This window comes from Python bivittatus, unplaced genomic scaffold, assembly GCF_059951505.1.
Source record: "Python bivittatus isolate LINGU-HERP-01145 unplaced genomic scaffold, Pbiv_v1 ctg000220_np1212, whole genome shotgun sequence".
NCBI lineage: Eukaryota > Metazoa > Chordata > Lepidosauria > Squamata > Pythonidae > Python > Python bivittatus.
Genome location: NW_028277048.1, coordinates 22,529,625 through 22,552,973, shown reverse-complemented (window position 1 = coordinate 22,552,973; position 23,349 = coordinate 22,529,625). Strand labels below are relative to the sequence as shown.

Sequence of the window (23,349 nt, the reverse complement as noted above, 5' to 3'; positions counted from 1 at the left end):
TAAAGGGCATAGAAATTGCCAAGAAGCAGAGCAAAGCCTTCACTGGAATCTTAGCTTTTGGCTGTCATTGTTAATGCTATGCTGAAAATGCCAATCTCTGCTACAGGTATTTTGCAAGAGTCCATAAAAGGGTGTCCACATTGCTTTTTTGTTTATATGGATTTCATGGCAGCTGCTTTCCTAAAATCCCTGTCTCCAAACCTGTGCCTCCCCTGCCTGAACTGGCAATGACATTGTTATATTCAGGAAGAGGTTGCAGGTCCCCGAAGTAAACAATAAATAAAGAGGCAACCTCCCGAGGGCCCACTTGCCCTGGATCACAGACTTTCTCCAACAGCAGGTAGCCAAGAGGCAATGCTGAAGCCAAAATGCCTGGCTAACTTCCTTGGGGAGTCAGTTTCATGCTGTTGAGCACAAAAACTACACCCAAGCTCAGTGTGGACTGCAACCTAGAAAAAGCTGAAGTGTTTTCCTGGGGACAGGAAATTCCCTACCATAATCTGCAAACCACGTGACTGCAACAGTCTCGGCAAAAGTAAAACACATACAGGGTAAAGTTTGAGGATTTTTATTTTAATCTTTTTCCCATACAAAGCAAGACAATGTAAATTTTATTTGAATCAAAACACCTTTTTTTGTTTGTTTAAAAACCTTGTCTCTTCACAGTAGGCGGCTAAAGGATGCAGCCAGGGCTGGGCATCCAAAGAGCGACAGAGTTTAGCCTTTACTCTATTAAACCCTGTTAGACAAGGTCTCTATGAAGTAGATTCTTGCAGTTTTAGTTCTTGGCACTATTCCGGGGGAGGGGGAGGGAGGGAGAGACGAAGAACAGAGGAAGTAAAAATCCTTGTTTTCTCAAGCAAGCAGAACTGGAGCCTGGCTTCAGATGCCAAGAAGAGGAGAAGCATCATTAGCTGCAAGGAAAGCTTAATGGGCATGTAGAGGGAGACATTTTTAATACCAAGTGCACAGATCCCACTTTCTTCAGGATGCAGGAACACCAACTCGCATTATACAACATCCAGCCAATTCCCCCCAACCCACCCACTGTAGGATTCGTTCCCAGATGGCAAAAGGGACGAGGCAGCCACATGTCACCTTGACATCTTGCTGACCAAGGCTGTTCAGTCCCATTAATAGTTCGGGACTGGGCTGCTCCTCCTCAGCAAACCCAAATATTAGGAATTAAGTCTCAGGAATGCAATTAGACCAGACCAGACCTTACCACACTGACATCTACCCAGAAACAAACAACACACAAACAAAAAGCTCGTCAGCAGTTGCTAAAAACTGAGATGAGTGCCAGACAAGAATTTCTCACTTGCACATGCTAGTTTTTGCTAACCAGCGGCAAAATGAGGGCGGAGGAGCTGGCGTGATGGGTCAGACCACAATAGGCCTCCACATGAGTTTTTCACTCTGGAACTAGAGTTTGCTTTGTACCTCTCTTCCCCCCCAATCCCCTCCACCCATCTGAGAGGAAGTAGCTTGAGCAACATCCATCTCTTTAAAAGCCCCGCAGACAAGTCTGGCTTGTTATCAGGCAAATGTTTCAACAGCAATTCCAGAGCATCACCAACACCAGCAAGTTCTCCCCCACTCTGCTCTCACTGCAACTGGAATGAGATTGGAGGTGGACAGAAAAGCGGAAGGGACTTAACCTACCCCAGTGAAAACCGCCAGGTCATTAACAATAATACAGATATGAACATAGCCCCTGATGGTCAGAAGAGGGAAGTGGGTTATGTGTTTATGTTGAAGTGGGGCAAAGCCAGACTCCAGCATTAGGATCAGCCAGTTAGCTTTTTCAAGAGGCTCAAAAACCAAGAAAAAAAATCCAATTTCCACAAAGTATGAAAATGTCACAGATGCTTCTCATTCACACGGAAGAACAGGGGGCACCTTTAATGCAGATCAAGTTGGGTGGAAGCAAGAAAGAGGCAAAAGGGGGAAAGAAACAGGAGTCTCCACACAGGCATCTGGTTTTACTTCATTTTTCTTTCTTCTTCTTGTTCTGAAATGGAAAGAAATCATTGTCAGTGCTCTGAGCTGGCGACCTGGATCAAGATCCCATGCCAGGTAGGAGACAGTTGGTTTTCTAGGTTAGAATGCCATTGTGACAATATAGACCCAATTCTGGAAGCCTCTGTTAGAGACACTCAGTGATCACTTGGATTAAAGATGTGAAGAACCAATGCTGTCTTAATCACTGAATAGGAGAACATCTTGCAATGACTGGTATTTGCTCATCCATATCATGGCTAGACTTAGAAGATCCCACCCACTCTCCCTTATTTCTGGCACAATTTTTTCAGTGTGCAATTCTGAAAATAGTGTGAAAGTACAACCTGCAAATAGTTCTTGCTTGTTTAATGAGCAAGCAATGAAGCCTGAAGCTAGGATTGTGCAAGGCTGTGGATTCAGTTGGGAAGAGGGGCTCTGGAACATGCAGGAGGGCAAAAGTAGCACCTGTTTTCAGAATGACCTGGCTGCCGTGTGGAGGTTAATTTCACATTCAATAATGTACCACCTCCATCAGTTTTCCCTTTTATTACCTTCCATGAAAGAAACATTCCTATTTTCTTCCTCAGTCCCTCCTCCCTCTTCATTCACTTGTCTTAATAAACCTTCATCCCTTTACTCTGTTTTTCACCTCCTGCATGGCCCATTATGTGTATAACAAACTCTTCCTTTAACTCATCTTAGATGACTTATCCTTCAATATACTATTCGGCTCTCTTTCTTTTTTTCTGCACAATTTAATATCCTTTCCTTTTTTAAAATTCTCCCCCTGCTTTTGTAAAGCTACCCCTTTCCCTTTGGGCTTATGTTTGATACATAAGGGCAGGGGGCAGCAGCTAAGCACACTTAGTATATAGGTCCTATTAATGTGCAATAAAAAAGATTATGTGCTGAAAAGACATGAGAGGATTCTAGGCAGGAGGTTTCTTTAGAACAGTCAACCAAAGAAGCCACCTGCTTTTGGCAAGTACCGTAGAAGAAGAAAGCTTCTCCCCAAAAGCATCTTCCTGAATACGGACCTGAACTTTGTAATTATTGCATCTTGTTTGTCTCTGTGGGAGAGGGTGTGCTTGGCCGCCAAATGGATGTGCATTAGAGACAGTCCCTGTGAGTGCAGACCTACCTCATTCATGCCCAAGATGACCATGAGCTCCCGGAAGATGTTAACAAAATCCAGGAAAAGATCCACACAGTGCCTGGAACAAAGAGAAAGGTGTTACACATCAAGTTACAGCCTAAAATTATGAACGGGAGGCTTTGCCAGAGCCTGTACTCTGCCCTAGTGCTTTTACTCATCAACAACTATTTATGCACCTTTTCTACTGCCAGACTTCATTTGGGATCTTACTTCCATATTTAATTCTGGTTCTTTCCACAACAAAGCTTCTAACCTCCCCACTTTCCTCTAAGCAAAGCTTTTTTTTTTTTTTTGAACCCAATACTGGAGAAGCTCCTCCATGTCTCCTGTCTGCTCTCCTCACTTGCAAATCCTGATCGTGTGTGGCAGCTCCCTGACACGGCCCTGGGCTCATCACCCTCACACTCACCAGATGTAGTCCTTGTCTCCATTCTCAGCCTTCTCAATGATGAGCTGAGTGTCAAACAGCACAAAGCCACACATAACCATAAGTCCAATGTAGAGATTAGCCTGGAGGAGGAGGAGGAACGCCAATTAGCCAAAGTAACTCCAGTAGCGTAACCTGGCCCTGTTACCTACTGAGAGCCTGAAGTGATTGTGTGTTAGCTCCCAGCTTCAATATATACAGATCTGGATCTCTTGATGGAGTAGAGCAGAATATGGCATCAGGCAAAGAATTCATTATCCCAAGAATGTCAGCATTCGTTTCATTTTTGTCTTCTGTCAGTAACTTTCTAGTTCTTAGGATTGCAATTGTATGCCTAAACACTGCATCCAATACCTGACAAAACCTCAGAATACCTAAATCTCACAGAAGGTGCTTTCCAGTGCCAGAGGTGTCTGTATAATAAGGTGTCTGTATACTCGTCTGTACCCATAATTACAGAATATAACCCAACATATAACACAGGGCAAATCTATATACATCCCCAAATCTGTTATCCTAATGCAACACATCTTGCTCTTCTAATAACAGTGCTAAAGGAAAGGGGAAGCTGGGCACATCTGGACAGCTGCCCACAGTAGGCTTGCCAGTTCTGTGTCCAAAAGGGCAGGTTTGCTGCAGGGGCTTGTGCTGCTATCAACTTTCAAGCTGACAGACCCTGAAAGCAGCAGCCACTCACTGTGAAGAGCCAAGTTGACCCCAGGAAAATGTTGACCAGGGAGAACAGCAGCATCAAGAAGAGGCCGGAGAACAGGACGCCTGAAAAAGAAAAAAAGCAGAATCATGATGAAAGAAAAGGCCAATCAGAATGGAACCCAGCCTCTTCAAATATAGCAGGCAATGGTGGCTTACCCCCGAGATACAAGTAGGCACGACGCTTAGCAAAGAGAGCACTCAGGGAGAAGCAGCTGAAGATCACTGCTGTGCCCAGGAAAGCAGTTGGGATGATGCTGTAGGGAGGGAAGAGACAAGAATGAAGGCCTAAGAAGGAGATGGATGGGAGGGCTCAGGAATACGAAATAACAGAACATGCTCTAGAAAACTTCTAGGGTTTGGCTTTGGGGTCCCTGAAGGGGTATGGATGCTTCACTGTGAAATGCTTCAGTAAGAATCCCAAGTGTGCCCCCCTGCCCGCCATTACTACTGAGCAGAATGCTTGGTTCCACTTTCAAGGTGAAAAGTGGCAAAGAACAGAGCAGCTGGTGAGCTTCCTCTTACCTGGGATTGATGGCAATGCACATCTCCAGCAGAGGACCCAGGTTGACTCCTGGAAGAGGAAGGAATATAGCCTGAGACAGGTTTCTCACTCACGTGTATGTACACACAGTAAGTCTTTTTTCTATTCGTTACATGCACATATTTAAAAGAAACAAGCTGTGAATTACACAGATGTTCCCTTCATAAAAGACATAAGGGGTGCAAAATGCCATGCAAAAATATTCAGAAAGTGACAAAGGCCCTGTCATCTTCAGATACATTCACAAGGGAGGGACCCCTCATTTTACAGCATTCAGTGCTGCCTTCTTCCTGTTGGCGGGAAGATTTTTTGGATTCCTTTTCAGACACAGCAAGAGCCGTTCCCCTGTGGGGAAGCTGAGGCAAACTCGGCCCAGCTCTTCCCCCTTCAGCCATTGCCATTCTGCCAGGTCCTCTGATGACACCGTTTCATCACTTACACAGCACGGCTGCCGTTACCCCAGCAAGGGAAAGCAGCTACGAATGTCTTTCTCACTCGTGGAAGTCCCACAACTGCACATATGGAGTATTAACTGCTACTCCCCTCAGTTCTCACTTCTCCAGCAGCACATACCAGTGAGGAAAGCAAAGCCTGCCAGCATAGCCAGCCGCTTCTCTTCAGTTTCTCGGCTGTGGGGTGTGGCCATCAGCCAAATCATAAGGCCTAATGCTCCCAGGCCAGTCAGCAATCCAAACTGCAAAACAAAGTGGGAAAGATGGAGATTAACACAGGCTGGTCGGAGGAAAGAGCCAGTTCAATATAAGCCCATTTGCTGTATCTTCCACTCTTTTAAAGAAAATTCAGGTCACTAGAACTTTCTTCCCACACAGATTTTGAGGGGAAATATGGAACCAGTATTCTGCATAGCTGGTCTCTTGGAAGGGAAATTCTGTCACTGTTCAGACAATTTTTAGTTAAGTTTAATCATGAATACTTTCAATCTTAAATATTTTAAACACACAGCTAGATTTTCATCATCGTTTTCCATTACTCTATGACAATTGTATAAGCACCCTGTTGAAATCTGTAACAATTCTGCTCTGCAAGTAGGATATGAGGCCCAAAGATATTCCAAATCTGAGATGGAATCCGGAACACAGTTCTCAGGTTTTAAACCCTATTAACTGCTATAGGGCTTACTTTTAAATAAACACCAACAGGCGATTCTGGCAGTGGAGAAATTTTCAATCCGGCAGAACTCTGAGCAGCATATTTTGAGTCCCGCCCCTTACTCTGAGTTTCACAATAGAAACAAAAAGCTCTTTCAAACAAAAACAAAAATTTCTGAGTTTTTCTGAGAACATTTATATATTTAGAGGTTTTTGTTAGGATATTGTTTGTGGAAAGTTTTAAAAGCTTAAAGTTTCACTGACTATTCCACCTAGCCATGGAGCACCAGCTGAGAACCACTCAATAGAATACAGTCCTGCTTATTTCCGCAAGCTGGGCTGAACTGTGTTGCAGCCTTCCTGCTGGCACTTAGCCTTCAATAACCAAGATGACCTTCAGTTTATGTATCAGCCCCAGAGAAATGCCTTCGTATTCTTACCTGCACCAGCCGAGTTACCACATTGAGATAAGCCCCACCTGCCGCTAGAAACATACATAATGCAAAGCTGGCGTAGACCTTCTTCAGGTGCTGCTGGGTTGATGCAGAGCTGTAGGGATGAAGGAAGAAAATTACTGTTCTGTTACACAAGACTTCGAAGAACAGCAATTCCCAAAATTGGCCACTTGCCAGCTCCTAGCCATATCACAAACTACAGAGTCAACACTATCTAATCTGCTTTGGACCACTTTAGAGAAAGCTAATGTTTTCTAGACACCACCACCAAGAATTCCCTGCTTCAGAATCTCTAGTGCTGAAATATGCTTCTAGAGAAGACCAAGTATATGAAGGTTTTAGGATGGTTAGAAAAACCTGAAGGTTCTGGTCATAGAGAAATACAATGTACAAGGATATGCAGTTCTTTTTTTCTGACTTGCATTCTGGCAACAGAATATGGCACAAGATAGCACTTAAATCAAGAGCCATTTTGAACAGCTCTGTCCGCTTTAGGAAAGCAAAGTGACTCGGACAAAATCTAAATGTCCCTAATCCAAATGTTTTTCCAGCCCTAGGTTTAAACAAAACTCCCCATGGACTTCCATAATCTGGTAACACTATGCACTAAATACAATGCCTTGAGAACATCACCTTACATTATTTAAACATTTAACAACATTTACGTGAACTACCCCTGCCTACAATTGTCAGCCCTGAAGTCTATGGCATGGGTCCTCAACCTTTGGGGGTTGGTGGCCACACTGGGAATTCTGAGAACACAGAAAGGGCATTCTCACAAAAAGCTACCATAAAGGACAAACTCAGTCAACAACTATTTATCAGAACTAGTTAGATCACTTCCCACCAAATCCAAGTAACTTCTTCCATGTTCTTTATTATTGTAGTTTACTTGTCTTTTTTCCTGCATATCTAAGCAGTGGTTTGCAAACACCCACCATTTTTAGTTTCTAAGAATATTACAGGGCTCTATGGGAAACCCAGTGGCATTATTGAAAAGAAATGAGAGAAGCTAATATTTCACTCTGCAACATGCAACCTTCAAGTGGGGTATGAAACCTGGGGGTTGCCAAGAAAAGCAACGGGTGCACTGATGACTTGTGTGTTACATTTGTTACCCAGGGTCTACAGAAAGCTGGACAATATCCACAGAAGTTTTAAAAGGTGGGATAAGTTGGACAAATCAGCAAAGCACAATTTTGAGATGCCAGATTCTTCAGTTCTGTGACTAACAGTGTCCCTCACACTAGAGTTGTAACTGACTAAAACAGGTTCATAAACAGTTTCATTTTATTAACAGATACATGAAAATACTAGGTTTTCCCCCCAGGTTCAACTTATTACCAGAGTAGAGGATTTTCATCCAATCTTCTCACAAGAAAGCATAAAATCCGAGGTGTTCTGGCTCCAGCAATCCAGGTCCCTCCAGCTTTGTCACCATCTTCCATGGGCGATGGAGCCTACCTAACCTCACATCCCTGTTCCTAAGCATCCAAGAAAGAAACTGAGTCCTCTCACAACAAGATTAAGCAGGCAACAGGTACTTACATGTGGGAGAACTTGAAGAGGGCATCAAAATTTATGTTCCTGTTGAAAACATCCATAGCACTTATTGGTGAGGTGCAATTCTCAATGTCAAAACACAATCTGCAGAAAGGGAAAGGAAGGCCAAGTCAAAGGGGGAAGACCCGGACAGATTTTTTCCAAGGACATGGATGTATGTTCCATGACGCTTGTACAGTACATGTTCCATGATGCTTGTATAGTACATCTCTACCCTTCTTAGAGCCAAACCAAGCTCCTTCCACCTGTTTGTCCAATTCACATTAAGCAGTGCCCTCAGTCCATATATCAGTTCTGGAATGACAAGAACCCCCTCCCCCATATACATCATTTGAAGCACTGCAATCATTATGGCACTTCTGCAGAATTCCTAGTCTCTTTTCTCTGGGTAAAAGGAACTTCAAATAATCAATTTAATAATTCTGATCTTTGCATGCATTAATCAGCAGGGAATAAAGCACAGCAACATCTCTGACTAACTCTGACACTGAGACCATTTTGTTAGAGGAGAACAAGGAAGTCAAAGCAACAGCTTAAAGGCCTAGCAAAAAGATTTTCCAGCTCCAAGCAAATATATAGTTGCTTCATTTGCCTTCTCCTACAGAAAATACATCTCTACACAGAATAATTTATATCCTTCTCTCCATGTAGCCTCCTGTTTTCACCAATTCAATTTCCAGCTACGGCATAAGATATACAATCCAGCAATACAGACAATGTTATCCAAAAGGTAAGTGAGAGAATTCCTGATGCGCCACTGCTAGAAAGTGATGCTTTCTACTTGAGACTCACCAGCTTGTCCAGTATGCAACCTACAAGCTTCTTCCCTTTTGTCCTACTCTGAAAAATCTAGAGGCTGCAACTGTTTCACAGGCACCCAAATTGGCTTGGTGTATATGGTGCAATTATTGCAAGCTCTTGCAAGGCTAGCTAAAGCCTCCTAGAGGAATTAGGCTCGCAGGGGAGCCTTGCTTCACAACTTAGCAGCTGGAAAGCAAGAACATTAGCATCCTTAATGATCTTCCCAGGAAAGGATGGGGTGGAGTTAGAAAAAGGCAGCCCTCCCAGCTTGTGAGCCAAGGCCAATGTGTTGTGCTGCTATTCTCTAGGTGGGATTCCACCCCACTGCTGTGTTTTGTAACAACATGCACAGGTATGTTATCTACTCAGGGGAGCAGCATGAGCATTTTACTCATCGATACAAGCACTTCTACCATCCTTCGCCCAGAGGTTATTCTTAACTAGTTGCTCTAATGGCTGGTGTGGGTCTTCCGGACTGTGTGGCCGTGTTCTGGAAGTTTTGTTTCCTAATGTTTCGCCAGCACCTGTGACCGGCATCTTCAGAGTGCAGGAGCACAGACAGGAGTAGGGGCACAGAGAGAACTGCTCCTGTCTGTGCTCCTGCACTCTGAAGATGCCGGTCACAGGTGCTGGCGAAACGTTAGGAAACAAAACTTCCAGAACACGGCCACACAGCCCGGAAGACCCACACCAGCCATCATATGCCGGCCGTGAATGCCTTCGACAATACATAGTTGCTCTAACCCTATAACAAACAATGCCCTTAACAGCTAAGTGGAAACCAGTTCAGCAACTAAAGCCTTGTTTTCTGAAAGGCAGGAAGATCTGGCTTGCCAAGAAGCTTGCACAGTAGATTTGTATTGCCTAACAAAGATACTCTAGTGTTAAGGAAAAGTCTTAATCTCGTAAGAGATTAGACTCGCATCTCTACCATCTTATATTTCTCTACATTCAAAAGGCCTTCAGTTATCAGAGGTACACACATGCCAATGGGGAGGGGGAAAATCACACTGCAAAGCTCCAAAAAGAAAGGCTGTCTTGAGGTATCAAAACCCAACACATTAACAGCAACTTGAATTGGAAAGGCTAGCCTGAAAATTAAACAGCATGTAATCTGGGTATTAGGTATTTGCATTAGGTAATATGATTTGGCATCAGGGCATCAAAATAGGTCACACAAGAGTGGAGGAAACACTCTCTGCTCAGCACCCACTTCTTCCAGATGCCAAAAGCTATCCAAGGAAGAGGCTAGATAAGATCAGGGACTAAGTGAAACATTTTGAGATACAGATTTTGCTGATGGGAGGGAGACTCTGAGAAGGCCTGCAAAGCAAAGCATTAAAGAAAGTAAAAGCAAAGTGAGCACTTCTCACTAAAGGACTGACACATCTGAACAGAAAGGAGCAAAACAGAACCTGTAAGACTCAGGGTACTCTTAATAAGCACCCTTTATGTTTCAAAAAGCCTCTGTAAAGTGCCTTACACCAATAACTTTTCTAGCAGCTTCAGCCACAGCAGGAATAACTAATGGTTTTCATTAGTGTATTCTGGGCCCACTTAGCCATAGAGGATGTAGGAAAGAGTTTTACATCGTTAGACCATTTGTCCACAGAGAGCAGTCCATTTATGGCTGCGCCTGAAATGGAATATACTTTCTTTCACACACAGACAAAACTCTCAAAACAAATGTGTTTTGATTCATGCTCGGAACAATTAAAATGGCCATTGAAGGTTGGAACATTTCAGGGTAGAAATGTTCTGCATGTCCCTACTCAAAATGCTATGCCACTCAAAACAGGCAAGACTTGTTTCATGCTTGGAACATTCAAAATGTCTGTTTTCAACTCAAAACATTCTGCACACCTCTATTTCCATTTATGACAGATGGCAGTGCTAGTTATCTATATCTGAGTTTTAAAGATTTCCAGGCCTGCTCCCCAAGGGGCTGACCGGCTCTGACTTGAATAAATTAGGCTTAGAACCAAATTGGATTTTTCCCATGCTGGAAAACCAATGCCCCATAAGCAAATAAGGAAAATTAAAACTAAAATTAAACTGCCAGTCAGAAAAAGCAGAGGAATGCAGAAGATAAAATACAGCACTGACCACGATTATTTACATAAACATTTTGACAAGTCATAATAAAACCTCAACAAAAATTAATGAGCTTTTCTGTCAAAATGTTAGATTTTTTGTGCAGAAGCCACAATACATTTGTTTGTTTACTAAATGGCATTCCCCCTGCTAATCTGCATTGTTTAAAAACAAGATGGCTTCAACTATTTTGCAGACCACAGAGAAATCTGAGAAACATGGTGGATCATTGACAAGTCAAAGGCCATAAACACCTCACATTAATACATTTTTTTAGCATTAACATCAAATCCAGTAATATGAAAATCATGGATCACAGCCTAGGTTACTGAGAAGGGTGCCATTATTTGGAAAAGAAAAAAAAAGACAGGGAAAAAATATTAGTGTAACATTGTAAAAATCACAGTGCTTGGTGATCTCAATCAAAGGAATCTTACTCTTAGTAAACAAAAAAGAGGGGCTGAGTACACAGCTGCATACAGTTCCAGTCCACTGCTCTACAACCTCTCTACGGGTAGCTTGAATGTAAAGAACCTCTTAAGTAGTGGAGCACATACAAGAAAGAAGGGCTTACCCAATCAGCTGTCATAAGTCAGCCTTATCATTGCTCCCAGACCATTCAACTTCATAAAATGCTGAAAGTATTAAGTAAAGTGGAATAACATTTTTCCTTAAATTCAAAAAGCTAGATGTTGGTTCAACATCCCCATCAAGAACATTTGGAACAAAGGGCCACTGATAAAATAGAAATATCAAAAACCTCCTTTCAACTGTCCTCATCTCCCAGAGGAGATGACTACTGCAATGCGCTCTACATGGGGCTACCCTTGAAGAGTATCCAGAAGCTACAGCTGGGCCAGAATGCAGCCGCGCGGGCTATTTTTGGAGCCCCAAGGGCCCATGTAATGCCGTTGCTCCGTGAGCTGCACTGGGTACCAGTCTGCTTCCGGGTCCAATTCAAGGTATTGGTTATTACCTTTAAAGCCCTACATGGCATGGGACCAGGTTACCTAAGGGACCACTTCTTCCCCATGACTTCAACCCACTCGATCACACAGAGAGGACATGCTTTGGACCCCCGCAGTAAGAGAACTTCGATTAGCGGGGTCCAGAAGGTGGGCCTTCTCTACAGTAGCCCCTGCTCTCTGGAATATTCTGCCACCGGAGGTGAGATTGGCCCCCTCACTCCTGGCCTTCTGGAGGGCTTTGAAGACCTGTCACTTGGCCTGGGGTGGGGAAGGAATACTTCAAGCATGGGGATGGCTAGCCCCTTAGAGGCCTGCTGTCTTCAGTCCCAGATCCTTCATCATCTTCTTGGACTCTCTCTTTTTTAGTAATGTTTTTAAATTTTTAGGTTTTATGTATTTATATGTATTTATGGTTTTAATGTTTTGTGTGAACTGCCCAGAGTCCCCCACAAGGGGGAGATGGGCAGGGAGAAATTAAATAAATAAATAAATAAATATCTTATCAGAGGCTAGGCCATCTAAGACTCTAATGTTAATTAGAGACAAGTTATACAACAAGCATTTTAGACAGGAGGTTCTATACAGCATGCCTACAAAGAGAATTTTGTCAGTTTGAGAATGTTGTCCAGGTACAAAGAGTCTTTAGAAGATTAATTCTCCTGTGTAAGCTGTAAGAATGTGGATAATTGAATTTTAAGGTAAACCAAGAAACTGTCACTGGGAAGGAACACAACTCAGGAATGGGGGCATCTCCAGAAAAAAGAATCAGGTAACTGTTGAAATAAATTAGAGTAAATGGAAAGGCTCCTACTTCATATTTACATTTAGCTTTTGTAAAACCCAGCAGTATCCAAAAAAAGCCCTCATATTTCTATGAGTACAATCAGAAGTACTGGACTCTTATTAAATATTAAACCATGATCACATTCCTTCCCTCCCCAGTATTTCTTTTGCCTTTAATATCTAATATATCTTTTGGATGGTAAACCTGAGGATGGGAATTGCCTTTATCCTAATATTTGTGAGCTACTTGACAGCTTGTTTGGATAAGGACAATACAAAATAAATCCTAAGACAATACCTAATAAACAATACTAGGAACACCAGGTTACTGGAATTTGTGTAAAACAGAACTCATACCACATTGCACACCAGTATGCTGAATTTGAAATGCAGGTTATCCTGTAGAATAGTTTCATCAAGAATGTCCTGTGAAGCAACAATCAGAGCCTTCATTTCAAGTCCAGAGCAGGACACATTTCACAAGTGTATTGACTTTGAAATTCTACCTTAGCCATTCAGGTACAAACACATAATCCAAAGAGACTCCTTATTAGTATAACCCTAGATGGAATTAGAACTGGAAAGGAACTCCACTAGGGAATGCAAACTGGCTTGGCAGCAGCACTGTAATCTAGGTTAAGGATCAGCTTGCTCTTGAGGGAGGAACCCATAGGATTTTTTTTAATAAATAAATAACCAGAAATACTTAGCCACACATGACCTTTCATCACCAAGGGCTAACTTTCTGTTACAACTCTAAAAACATCTCCATATTCCATTACAGTTATCCTCACACAGGAACTTACTAGTTATCAAAGAAGAGAGGGGAAGGGGCATGGAGGCAGGGGGTAAGTTCTCCCCCACTTAGAGCCTCCCCCCTAAACAGCAGATCAATCCTCACAGCACCAAATTGCAGGAGAGAAAAAAAAGTCATAGAATGAACCATGACATTATACATTCCTTCAACACTATGACATCAGAAAGCCAGCCAATTACTTTGAACTCCTGCACTGCAAGTCATCTTGTTACCACATGAGTCTGTTGAGCTAGGTAGGAGAGACAACATAGGAAACTCTTGTGGCTAGTAACTTAGCAGTGAAAAACTGGAAAACCCATCTGACCCAACGCCCCACTCATACCAAATGCCATTGTTGTTGGGGGGGTCAAAACAGCCAAATGGCAGTCACAGCATCATGACAGAAGCCCCAATGTTTTTGAATGCGTATCAATGTCTCTCTCTCACACACACACACACATACACAGAAAAGGGCAGGGCTTCAGTTGCATGGTCAGGGCTACAATTTTGTCTATTTTGACTCCACCTGTGCAGACTCTGCTGGGAGCAACTTTAAAAGAATAAAGTTCATCCCAACACTTTTAGCTCCCTGTCATCAATAGCCAGTTCTATACAGCAACTCTCTGTGTCCTCTTACAAATCAGACAAATCTCATTCGCACCCTTTAGCTGAGTTCTTCTGAACTCTGAGCTCAGGCTAGTGGTCATACAGCAGGCTGTCTTGCTTCTGCTAGTCCAAACAATCCAGGAGGGAACTTCTGACCTAATCTTTGGAAAACACTCTACTACCCAAAGCAGAATGCAAGGCACAGGCTGTAGAAGCTGACTGCCCCAAAGTGTGTGGAAGAGGATCTAATTTAGTATCCAACTTGATGACCATGCACAACTCATGAAATAACTGAAATTCAAGAACTATGTCAATGCTACTTTTGAAAATTTATAACAATTTACACACAAAGCAACATAAATTTATCTAATAGGAAAACCACCTAAATTGTCCTCAGATGTGAATACCTTTTAAATATAACAAGTTGCCAGGGGAACAGAGTCCACTTACAATCTAAACTAGCAGAAGCATAGGAAGGTTATTTCTGGCTACATTGTTCAGATTTCCTGACAGACATTGTGGCTTATATCTACCTGACATGGATCTGCTGCCCTAGCATTGATTCTCCTTTATCTGCAGGTGCCTTTTAATTACTTTATACTTTCCAGAGCTCATTTGTTTCATAACATTAACTTCAGAAATAAAACACAGTACAAATATAAGGCCTGACTCACCCCAAATATTCTCTAACTGCATCATTCAAATAGATGACCTTCATATGCATTTATAACCAGAAGGTATCAACCAGTATGACTAACATTTATTAAAAAATAATAACATATGTAGGGCACCATATGTACAACATATGTAGGGCACCAGGTTGGAGAAATCTGCTCTAGAGCTACCTTATTCAATCTGGGCACTCGCCAGGTATATGGCTTTCAACTCGCAGAATTACCCAGTCAGCAAGGCCATTGCTAAGAATTCTGGGAAATGATATCCACATGTCTGGAGAGCTTCCAGGTGGAGGACAATTGCTATATAGCGTTTATTTAAACATTCTAGCTAAACTTCTATGCTGTAAAAGGAAAACAAAAATTATACAGGAAAACATTCAAGATGATTATTTTCTGGGAGGCTCAGGCTCTGGTCCTTCAAAAATATCAGGGGCTCGGATTCATCAGTAAGTACCCTGCTGGAAGAATCTCTAGATGTCTGGCATTTTAATTTTAACTCATCCAGGTGGAAGCAAAAATCCAGGAATGAAGCATCGTGAGTTAGTGACGCCCCACACGGAACGGGAACTTATGATGCCTGCAAACACAGAAACACCCTACCGGTTCCCTCTCACGTCTTCCCCTTTTGAAAAATATTTACATAAAACCAGTCTTCCATTTCCCCCATGACAGCAGACGCAGAAAGGCAATCGAGGCCAACCCCGAACTACGCAGCAAATAATTTTGGGTAGGCAGGACCGTTCTTGCTTAATTGAAGCTCTTACACTCCGAACAAGGCGCAGCAGAAAAGCCCACGCCCCCTCGCGCCCCGAAATGCTTCCGTCGAGCTAAAGGACGTCAAGGGGGGGGGAACATGCCGCGTTGCCGAACAGCCACAGATCCTTCAAAGAAAACCGAAAGGGATTAGACAAGGTCTATTTTTAAACCGACGCTACAGAAGCGGAGCGTGTTTGCCTTTTGCCCTCGCCTATCCGCCCGTCGGTTGAGACCGGTGTCTCTTTCACCTCGGTACAGCGGTTACACCATTTTAGGTACGACGCGGGCAAGGGAAGAGCCAACGGCAGGCCAATCTCCTCAGCACACCGTCATTTCCACGAGTCTAGGGCCGGAACACGGAACTGGCTGACCGGGGAAGACCGAGGCCTCGTAACCCCGGAGGCTGGGATCCAACTGCCAAAGGCGGCCCGCTGCTCCTGTCGTCCTCGGGGACCGAGGAAAATCCCGCCCACCGACCCACTGGGCGGGGGGAGAGGGATTAGGGATTCTATGACGTTATCTCTCGGAACGCGGACCTAAGAAAGGCTGATCGGGCGGGCGGGCCCAAGCAGGCCGGGACGGTCCCTGCTCCCCCCGCCCCCGCTTAACTCCTCGCTGGAAGAGGAGAGTCCGAAAGGGGAGGGGCAACCCCGGGAACACGGTGACGCCTTCGGAGATACCCCACAAAAGAAGCCTCGGATTCGGGGGGGGGTCACAGGGTTGCTATAGGAACGGAAGGCGAAAGAGCAGGCCGAACCGAATTCTTACCCGCCACAGAGAAGCGCCCCGTCGCCGCTCCGACAGCCGCTGCCGCTACCGTTCTGATCGAACCGTACGTGTCTCTGGCCTCGAACGCCTCCACCCCTCCCCTTATCTCCTCCCCACCTGCCATTGGTATTTTCATCCTCAGGGTCCCGCCCCAGACTCCTATTGGTGTTTTCCGAAGGGCTCTGCGTCCTTCTTAATTGGCTGAGAGATGGCCCCTTTCCCTTGCTATTGGCCGCACGGCCGCGCCCAAGCAGCTGCCATTGGTTCATACCAGACGAAGGCGCACATCACATACAGACGCACACACAGCCATAGACGCGCGGCCGCGACGTTCATTGGCTCCTATTATCGGGCCAAGAGGCGGCGCCGGGGGTGGATTGCGACCTTATTGTCTTCCTCGCGGCCCTTCCTCCCCAGAAGCGGCGCGCGGCCCCTGGTGGAAGGAGCGCGAAGGGCAGAGCGCTGCCTGCCGCGGAGCGCTTACTTTCCTCAACGTGTGGGTGTTTTATTTGCATCTGAGGCGTCCTAGAAGCCGCACGTTACAGGCAGCGTGGACTGCCGTGCAATCTATTAATAAATTTTCTGTCGCTCTAGGTCAAAACACAGAGCCGGACCATGGGTTTCTCATCCGCTCTGAATGCAGTACGGTATCTACAGTATTGTATTTCCTTCCAAGCGTTTGCGAAAAGTGATGTGATAGCCCGGCGCTCCGCCGGTTAACAACAGTTAACTCGATGCTAGCACTATAGCACACGTGGGAAACTTTAATCAGTGTAATGCTGATAATATTACATCTAAAACCATAATACTGTTAGTTACAAGATACCGTCATCAGTACCTAACAGTAGAAACTAAATACACGTTACAGTTTCATATTCAAACTTGCTTAAAACGGGATTTGAGTTAACTAAGTATTGCAGGTGGATCACGTGGAAGGTTAAGATCTGCCATTCTGTTCTGCAGGACATGGCATAAGAGCCCTAAGTTACAGACAGATTCCTGCTGAAAGTTAGGAAAAACTGAAGAACAGTTGGATAGTTGAGGCTGGCGGCAGGCTTTCACGGAAGTTAGGCAGCCATCTCTTGGGGATGCTTTAAGTTGGATTCCTAAACTGGGACTTGGGCCGTGGCTTAAATGACCTCTTCCAACCCTAAAATACTTTGATTCTTGCATGTAGGATAACGAGGAGGAAGGATCATACACTCCTATTTCTGACCCTCGCTTGACCGAGGTATTTTGTTTAGAAAAAATCTCAAGAAACCGCAATGTCTCTGGTGGGGGACAACAGAAGTACTAAGTGGCTTCAGGCCCACATTCCCCAGGGAAAGGCTAAAGGAATGTTATATATTTAGCCTGGAAAAGCTATGAGTAAATGGTAGCATGACTGCCAGATTCAAAAGTTTGAAGTGCTGACACTGATGATGGCAGTAGTTTCCTGTTACTTTGTGGGATACGAATCAAACCAAACAAAATTTTAACTGAACTTTATAGGAATCATTTGGCGACTCTCTGAGTTCTTACGTAGTGAAACAGACTTGCCTCAAAGGTTGGTAAACTCACCTTTTATTAAAGCATTTTAGACAGGGGCTAAAATGCCACCTCTCGGATTGCATTAGCAGAAGTTTGGGCTAAGATCGGGGTAACTGAGACTGACGCTGCACTGTATTTGCATGTTCCAATAACATAAGAACAACAGGTTGTCAGATATTTTACATGTGCAAAGTATTATTCAAATGGTAAACAACAGTTTGTATTTTACCTATACATACATGTTTACTTCAGTGCTAAAAGTAATGTACTTCTACTAACAAAGAACCAAAGCTGTTTTTCATTGGTGGTTTGTCAAGAATGTTAGTACAATCCTAGGAGCAATGAGACTTAATAATTCAGCTTGAATGTAAACTAGAAAAGCTGCAGCAACTCTAATCACATTTACTAGGGACTACTGAACTCATGGGAACTCATTCCCAAGTAGCAAAGATGAGGCCTAAAATCAATGTAATTTAGCATGGATGTAGTTGTTCTGGTTTTCTAGATCAAATTATGGATTGTGAACATTTATGCTCACAATAAATGAGCTTTATTTATTACATGTATGTGTGTGTAAATAATAATAATATTTATTTATTATGCTCCTTGATCTCTCAGCAGCTTTCAATACCGTCAGCTACAATATCCTTCTGAGTTGGCCTTGTGGGGTAGGTATTGTTTTTATGGTGGGTTGGGGGCACTGTTTTTACAGTGGTTCTCTTCTTTCCTCCAGGGCCAATTCCAGTTGGCATTGGTTGGGGGGAGAGACACTCCCTAGGCCCCGCCTGTGTGGGGTGCCGCAGGGTTCTACTCTCTCTCCCTTCCTTGGGATAGTGAGCCATCACACATGTCTTTCTTCACTGCATATTCATAGCACCGTTACTCACCTCTTACTCTCAAAGGTTACTGTGCGGTATAAATTGGTTTAATGCTGACCTCTTACTTTTACAATGAAACCATTTCTGAGTGACCCTGTGCAAAATCTGGTGGATCTAATTGACAAGAAAAGTTAACCAGACCAGCAGTATCATACATGTTTTCTGATCCTAGGGTAATTTGTTTTGCTATTTAGATATATTGCATGTTAAAATCATAGCTTTGTAGTCTCTTGGATATTATTTTAAAACAATGTGATTACTAATATAATTAGATATTAGTTTAGTTTTAATCAATTCAATAGTATTTAATAGATTTAGTTTCATAGGTTTAATAGACATTAGCTTTATAGTCACTCTATAATGTGTTTGTGTGTGTGTGTATGTATACACCCCCTCCCCCCCAGTACCAGGTCCTGAAGGAAGAACTAGAGAGGATGTGGAAAGTCAAGGCCAAAGTGGTCCCGGTGGGGGTAGGAGTCCTTGGGGCTGTGACTCCTAAGCTGGGAGAGTGGCTCCAACACAAGAGTGCAGTGCTGGGAACAGCTAAGATCCTGCGCAGAATCCTCAGACTCCCAGGCCTCTGGTAGAGGACCCAAGATTGAGGAAGACACGTACCACCCATAGGGGTGAGAGGAGATTAAAAAAAAAAAAAAAAGACGTGGCTTCCGATCTTCCTCATACATACAATTCTAACTGAACCTCTCTCTAAGACTACATCACAATTCCCTTCTTTCTATAACCTATTCTTTCTGATCTATACACACACACACATACATACACATATAGAGTGTTATTAGAATGTAATAGCGTTAAGTATTCTTTGTCTAGGGAAAGGGCATTGTTAAACTCCAGTTGATAATTCTATGACTAATTTGGAAGATTGTTTTTCATATTCAAAAGATCCTCTAAAAGTTGCTTTTCCTATGTAATTTGCCATGGTAATGGTTGCATTTCAAATTACATAAACATCTTATTTAGACATAGTTGAATCAAAGCCAAAACTAAAATAATCTTTGAAGCTACACTCCCTGGCTGATCTTGCACAGTATCTTTAGCTACAGAAATTAGCAGGTACAGATTTTTACAACAGGGTGTGCTAGGCATGATAATCTAATAATGTTGGTCAACTAGGAACAAGTAGTGATAAAAATTTAGCACCCTAGGTGTTAATTAGGTAATGTGGAAAGTTACTTCAACTGTTAGACTGAACTTCCCTAGTTAGGGATATCAGTTTCTCAGATGCACTTAACAGCTGCATGACGGATGGACATTAGTAAAATAAATCAATAAGTATTTTCTCATCATTCTGCGAAAGGTGTTTTGTCAATATGTAACTCTTCTAGGCACAAGAGTCTTGTCAGAAAAAAACCTATTCCTGGGAATGTGCTACAATACCCTGCCTTAACTTTGCACCTTCCAGAAGTGCATGAACCACAATTCCCAATCACAAATAGACTATCTGAAAAGAAAAGGCAAAAGCTCATATAGTTTGAAGAGTACAGAAGAAGGAATTATGGCAGATGTGTTCCATAATGCAGAGATGAAAAACGATGTGCCTATGGAAATTCTTCTACAGACCTATTAAAAATTCAGATACTCTACTTCTTTGCTACTAGGTCACATGGTTCTTGTAGCTTCTATCAGTACTAAAAAAATTTAAAGACCTGTCAGCATAATGCATTAAGCCTACAAAAGCCTGTAAAATCACAGTATAAATTGGTAAGCCAATATGTTGTATGTATGGGACAACTCACAGCAGATTTTGCCACCATCCGCACACTTAAAGAAGATATCCCTTTCATATACTCTAATGAACAGAAAAGAATGGGGAGGATCAATGGCTAGGGGATTTCAGGAGTTAAAGTCTAAAACCTCTGGGAAGCACTTCCACATGTAGAGACCCCTTATATGCCAAGAACTGTAGGAGCAATGCCAGAATTTTCTGCATTCTTGGTGCAGACTTTCCCATTTGTTGGACTAAAATTCCAATCATTCCCACCTGTGCTGCCAATGGTGATTTTCATAGAAGAAAATATATGCAGCTCAGGGTTGAACTGTGGAGTCCTTGGTGCTCTCTGAGCTTGGTTGTTTGCTTGCAGACGTTGCATTACCCGACTCGGTAACATCAGTGTGACAAAGAATTCTAACTGATCAGCATAGTGTATGTTATAGACTCGCACTGATGATGTTACTGAGTTGGGTAATGAAGCGTCTGCAAGGAAACAACCAAGCTCAGAGCGCACCAGCGACTCTATGATGACAAATTCCTTGTATATATTTTATACTTGGTCATTAAAGTATTTTGTATTGTATTTGTATTGTATTGTGATTCTGGCAGGGAGTGATGGGAGTTGTAGTAGCGTAAGGCGCCTGATTTAGTGAACGCTGATGAATTGGCCCAGCTAGAGACGGAGGCTGCTGCCTCAGTCCTGCCATGGATATGTAACTGCACGACTGAAAGCAGGCAAGGATGCGCTCTTTGAAAAGAAGATGTAAACCGCGGCCGGGACCTCCGCTATTCCGAGTCCCTCCATTAGGAGGCAGCCGTTCTTTTCCTGCCGCAAACAGCGGACGCCTCGCAGTGGGAGGGGCAGGACTGAGTAACGGCTCCCTTTGTCCTCTGGACTCAGTTTACTGCGTGCGCAAGAGCCGGGGAAAGGCGTCTAATTTTTCTAGGCAAGGTTCCATCTCGAGCCTGTCTTTCGCCCTCCAGTCCCCTTAGAAAGATGCACCCTTAGTTTTCAGTTTACTCGGGAAGTCAGTTCCACCGAATTCAGGCTTAGGGTGTGTACGCGTGTATACGCATGCACACACTCATATATATGCTCAGGTTGGTATGGAGGACGCAACGGGGTGCAATCTTTAAAAGTAATGGGACGATTACTTCTCAGTTATGCTACTTAGGGTCCTGGTGTGTAAGTATGCTCAGGATTGAAGCTCGTGGTGTTTTTTTTTCCTCTCCCTTCTTCACAATCGAGCTTCATTTCTGGAGAACTACCTACTTATTGCAGGTTACCGGATCCCTGCGTGTGCCCCTTTTTACAGGGGCGAGTGCTTCTGGTACTCCGGAGTCCAGGAAAGATTAGACTCAGAGTATCGTAGAGGGCTATTCAGACCGTGGAGCCCAAATCTGCAAATGTAAGAATCCGAGCGGAATGGACTGACTTCGAAGTACTGTAAAGATGCACCGAGTGGAACTTGGTCTAAAGCACTTCCATTCTTCCGCAAAAGTTCTGTTTCGAATGTAGCTCTCAGGTAGCTAAACTCACATTGGTCAGGGCTCCGGTTTTTTGCGCCTCGGGATTCAAACCCTCTTGAAAGCGAGGGGAGTTGCTTGCGAATAGCGCGGACAGGACTGGGCCTTAGCAAGGGAAAGGGCCGAAACGGACGCGCTCTGAGGGTGTTGGCTCAAAACAAGCGCCCTCTTCAGGCGCTCCGCTCCCGCCCCGCGCGCGTGGCGAAGAGACCCTCTGCAGACGCGCCTGCAATTTGGGGGCGCCACGTGTGGACAAGGAGGCTTCTTGGGAAGGGGCAGCACATCTTGGGGAGGAGGGAGGGTCGGGAAGGAGCCGTCCTTACTTTCTTCTATTGGACGGGCGATGTCTTCAGGCGGGCGGTGCCGGGGGCGGTCCCGACAGCCCCGTCTTGTCCCAGGCCGGGCACAGAGGGAGGGATCGGGAGCTAGCCGTCGCCGCCTGGCCACGGCGGCTCCGCTCCGTACGGACAATCCAGACGGGCTGAGCCATCCCCGCCTCCCCTGGAGCCGCCTGGGCCGGGGATGGGGAACACGGAGAGCGGGGAGCCGGGCGGGGGGTCCGGGCTGCTGCCGCCCCCGCCGGGGAGAGTCCCCATGCCGGATCAGGGGGAGCTGGAAGAGCGATTCGCGATGGTGCTGGTGAGAGACCCCTCCTCCCGCCCCCCCGGTCAGATCCCTGCATAGATTCCTCCTCGCCCCACCCCCCTGCGCTGCCCCAGGGAATTCGCCGCGGAGGGCTTTGCAAATAAACTCGTCGCATCTCCGGCGTTCGGTTTCCTTCGAGTCGCTCTCTCTAGGAACAGAGATGGATCGCCAGCCTCAGCGCCTTGCTTCTTCCCTTTCCTTTCCTCTCCTCGCTCTCCAACTTTTTCAGACACTGTTTTCCGGTCCCAAAAGATCCGGGAAACCATTCTGGATCCCTTTTTTCCTCTGGGGTTGAAGCCCAAGCCCTGGGGGTCGCCTCCCTAACCTCCACTTGTTCTGGTTGTTTCTCCACTACTTGCCTGATCGGATTTCCAGTCACTCTTGGGCGCCCGTTGCCCAGATGCTCAACTCTTGCCTGCGGGGCAAGATTCCCTGTGAGGTGGCCGTTCTTTCCGGGAGATCAGCTCACTTCAGAGATAATCAGATCCACCTGTGTCTGTGTCAGCTAGCATTTTTTTCCTGTTAGATACCTCCCCCCCCTCCCTCCCCCCAGCAACTGTATTGCTCATGTTCTTCATCCTGTAGCTATCTCTTGTTATGTATCCACTCAGATCCCTCAGAGGCTTGGTTTTGACAGATGCCCAGTTTTTAATCTTGCTGGAATGTGTCACTGCTGGCAGGCAGATTTCTCTTAAAGTTTCAGATCTGTATCACACTGTTCTAGGCCAAGGTGGGCTTCTGATTAAGAACTTAGGGGACAATGATCCTCCTTGTTTTTTCCTTTCCTTGCCTCTGCTCTGTCATTACTATCTGACCCGTGCC

At 44.4% G+C, this 23,349-nt stretch overlaps 2 protein-coding genes across 7 annotated transcripts in view; one reads left to right on the top strand and one right to left on the bottom strand.

Annotated features, from left to right (window-relative positions):
* Window positions 1-552: 552 nt before the first annotated feature.
* On the bottom strand, window positions 553-16,369 carry TMBIM6 (transmembrane BAX inhibitor motif containing 6). Of its 3 annotated transcripts, none has more exons than XM_007421243.3 (10): window positions 16,219-16,369; window positions 7,955-8,053; window positions 6,392-6,500; window positions 5,416-5,536; window positions 4,824-4,872; window positions 4,458-4,555; window positions 4,285-4,364; window positions 3,570-3,670; window positions 3,146-3,218; window positions 553-2,014 (listed from the first exon to the last, which is right to left on the bottom strand). In XM_007421243.3, the coding sequence occupies exons 2-10, from the start codon at window positions 8,008-8,010 to the stop codon at window positions 1,991-1,993; spliced, it is 711 nt and encodes a 236-aa protein (XP_007421305.1). In that variant the 5' UTR covers window positions 8,011-8,053; window positions 16,219-16,369; the 3' UTR covers window positions 553-1,990. The 3 variants fall into 3 exon arrangements, with proteins under 3 accessions (XP_007421305.1, XP_025026306.1, XP_025026311.1); XM_025170538.2 differs by lacking the exon at window positions 16,219-16,369 and adding an exon at window positions 15,699-15,840; XM_025170543.2 differs by lacking the exon at window positions 16,219-16,369 and adding an exon at window positions 15,649-15,671.
* Window positions 16,370-22,291: 5,922 nt separating this feature from the next.
* Window positions 22,292-23,349, top strand: part of FMNL3 (formin like 3) — an 88,201-nt gene continuing 87,143 nt past the window's right edge. For all 4 annotated transcript variants that reach the window (XR_015795696.1, XM_088138117.1, XM_007421242.4 and 1 more), the window contains exon 1: window positions 22,292-22,521. Coding sequence is in view for 3 of the 4 variants with exons in the window: in XM_088138117.1 (XP_087994243.1) it covers window positions 22,405-22,521 (117 nt within the window). In the remaining variant the exon portion in view is untranslated. The remainder of the gene's footprint in view (window positions 22,522-23,349) is intronic.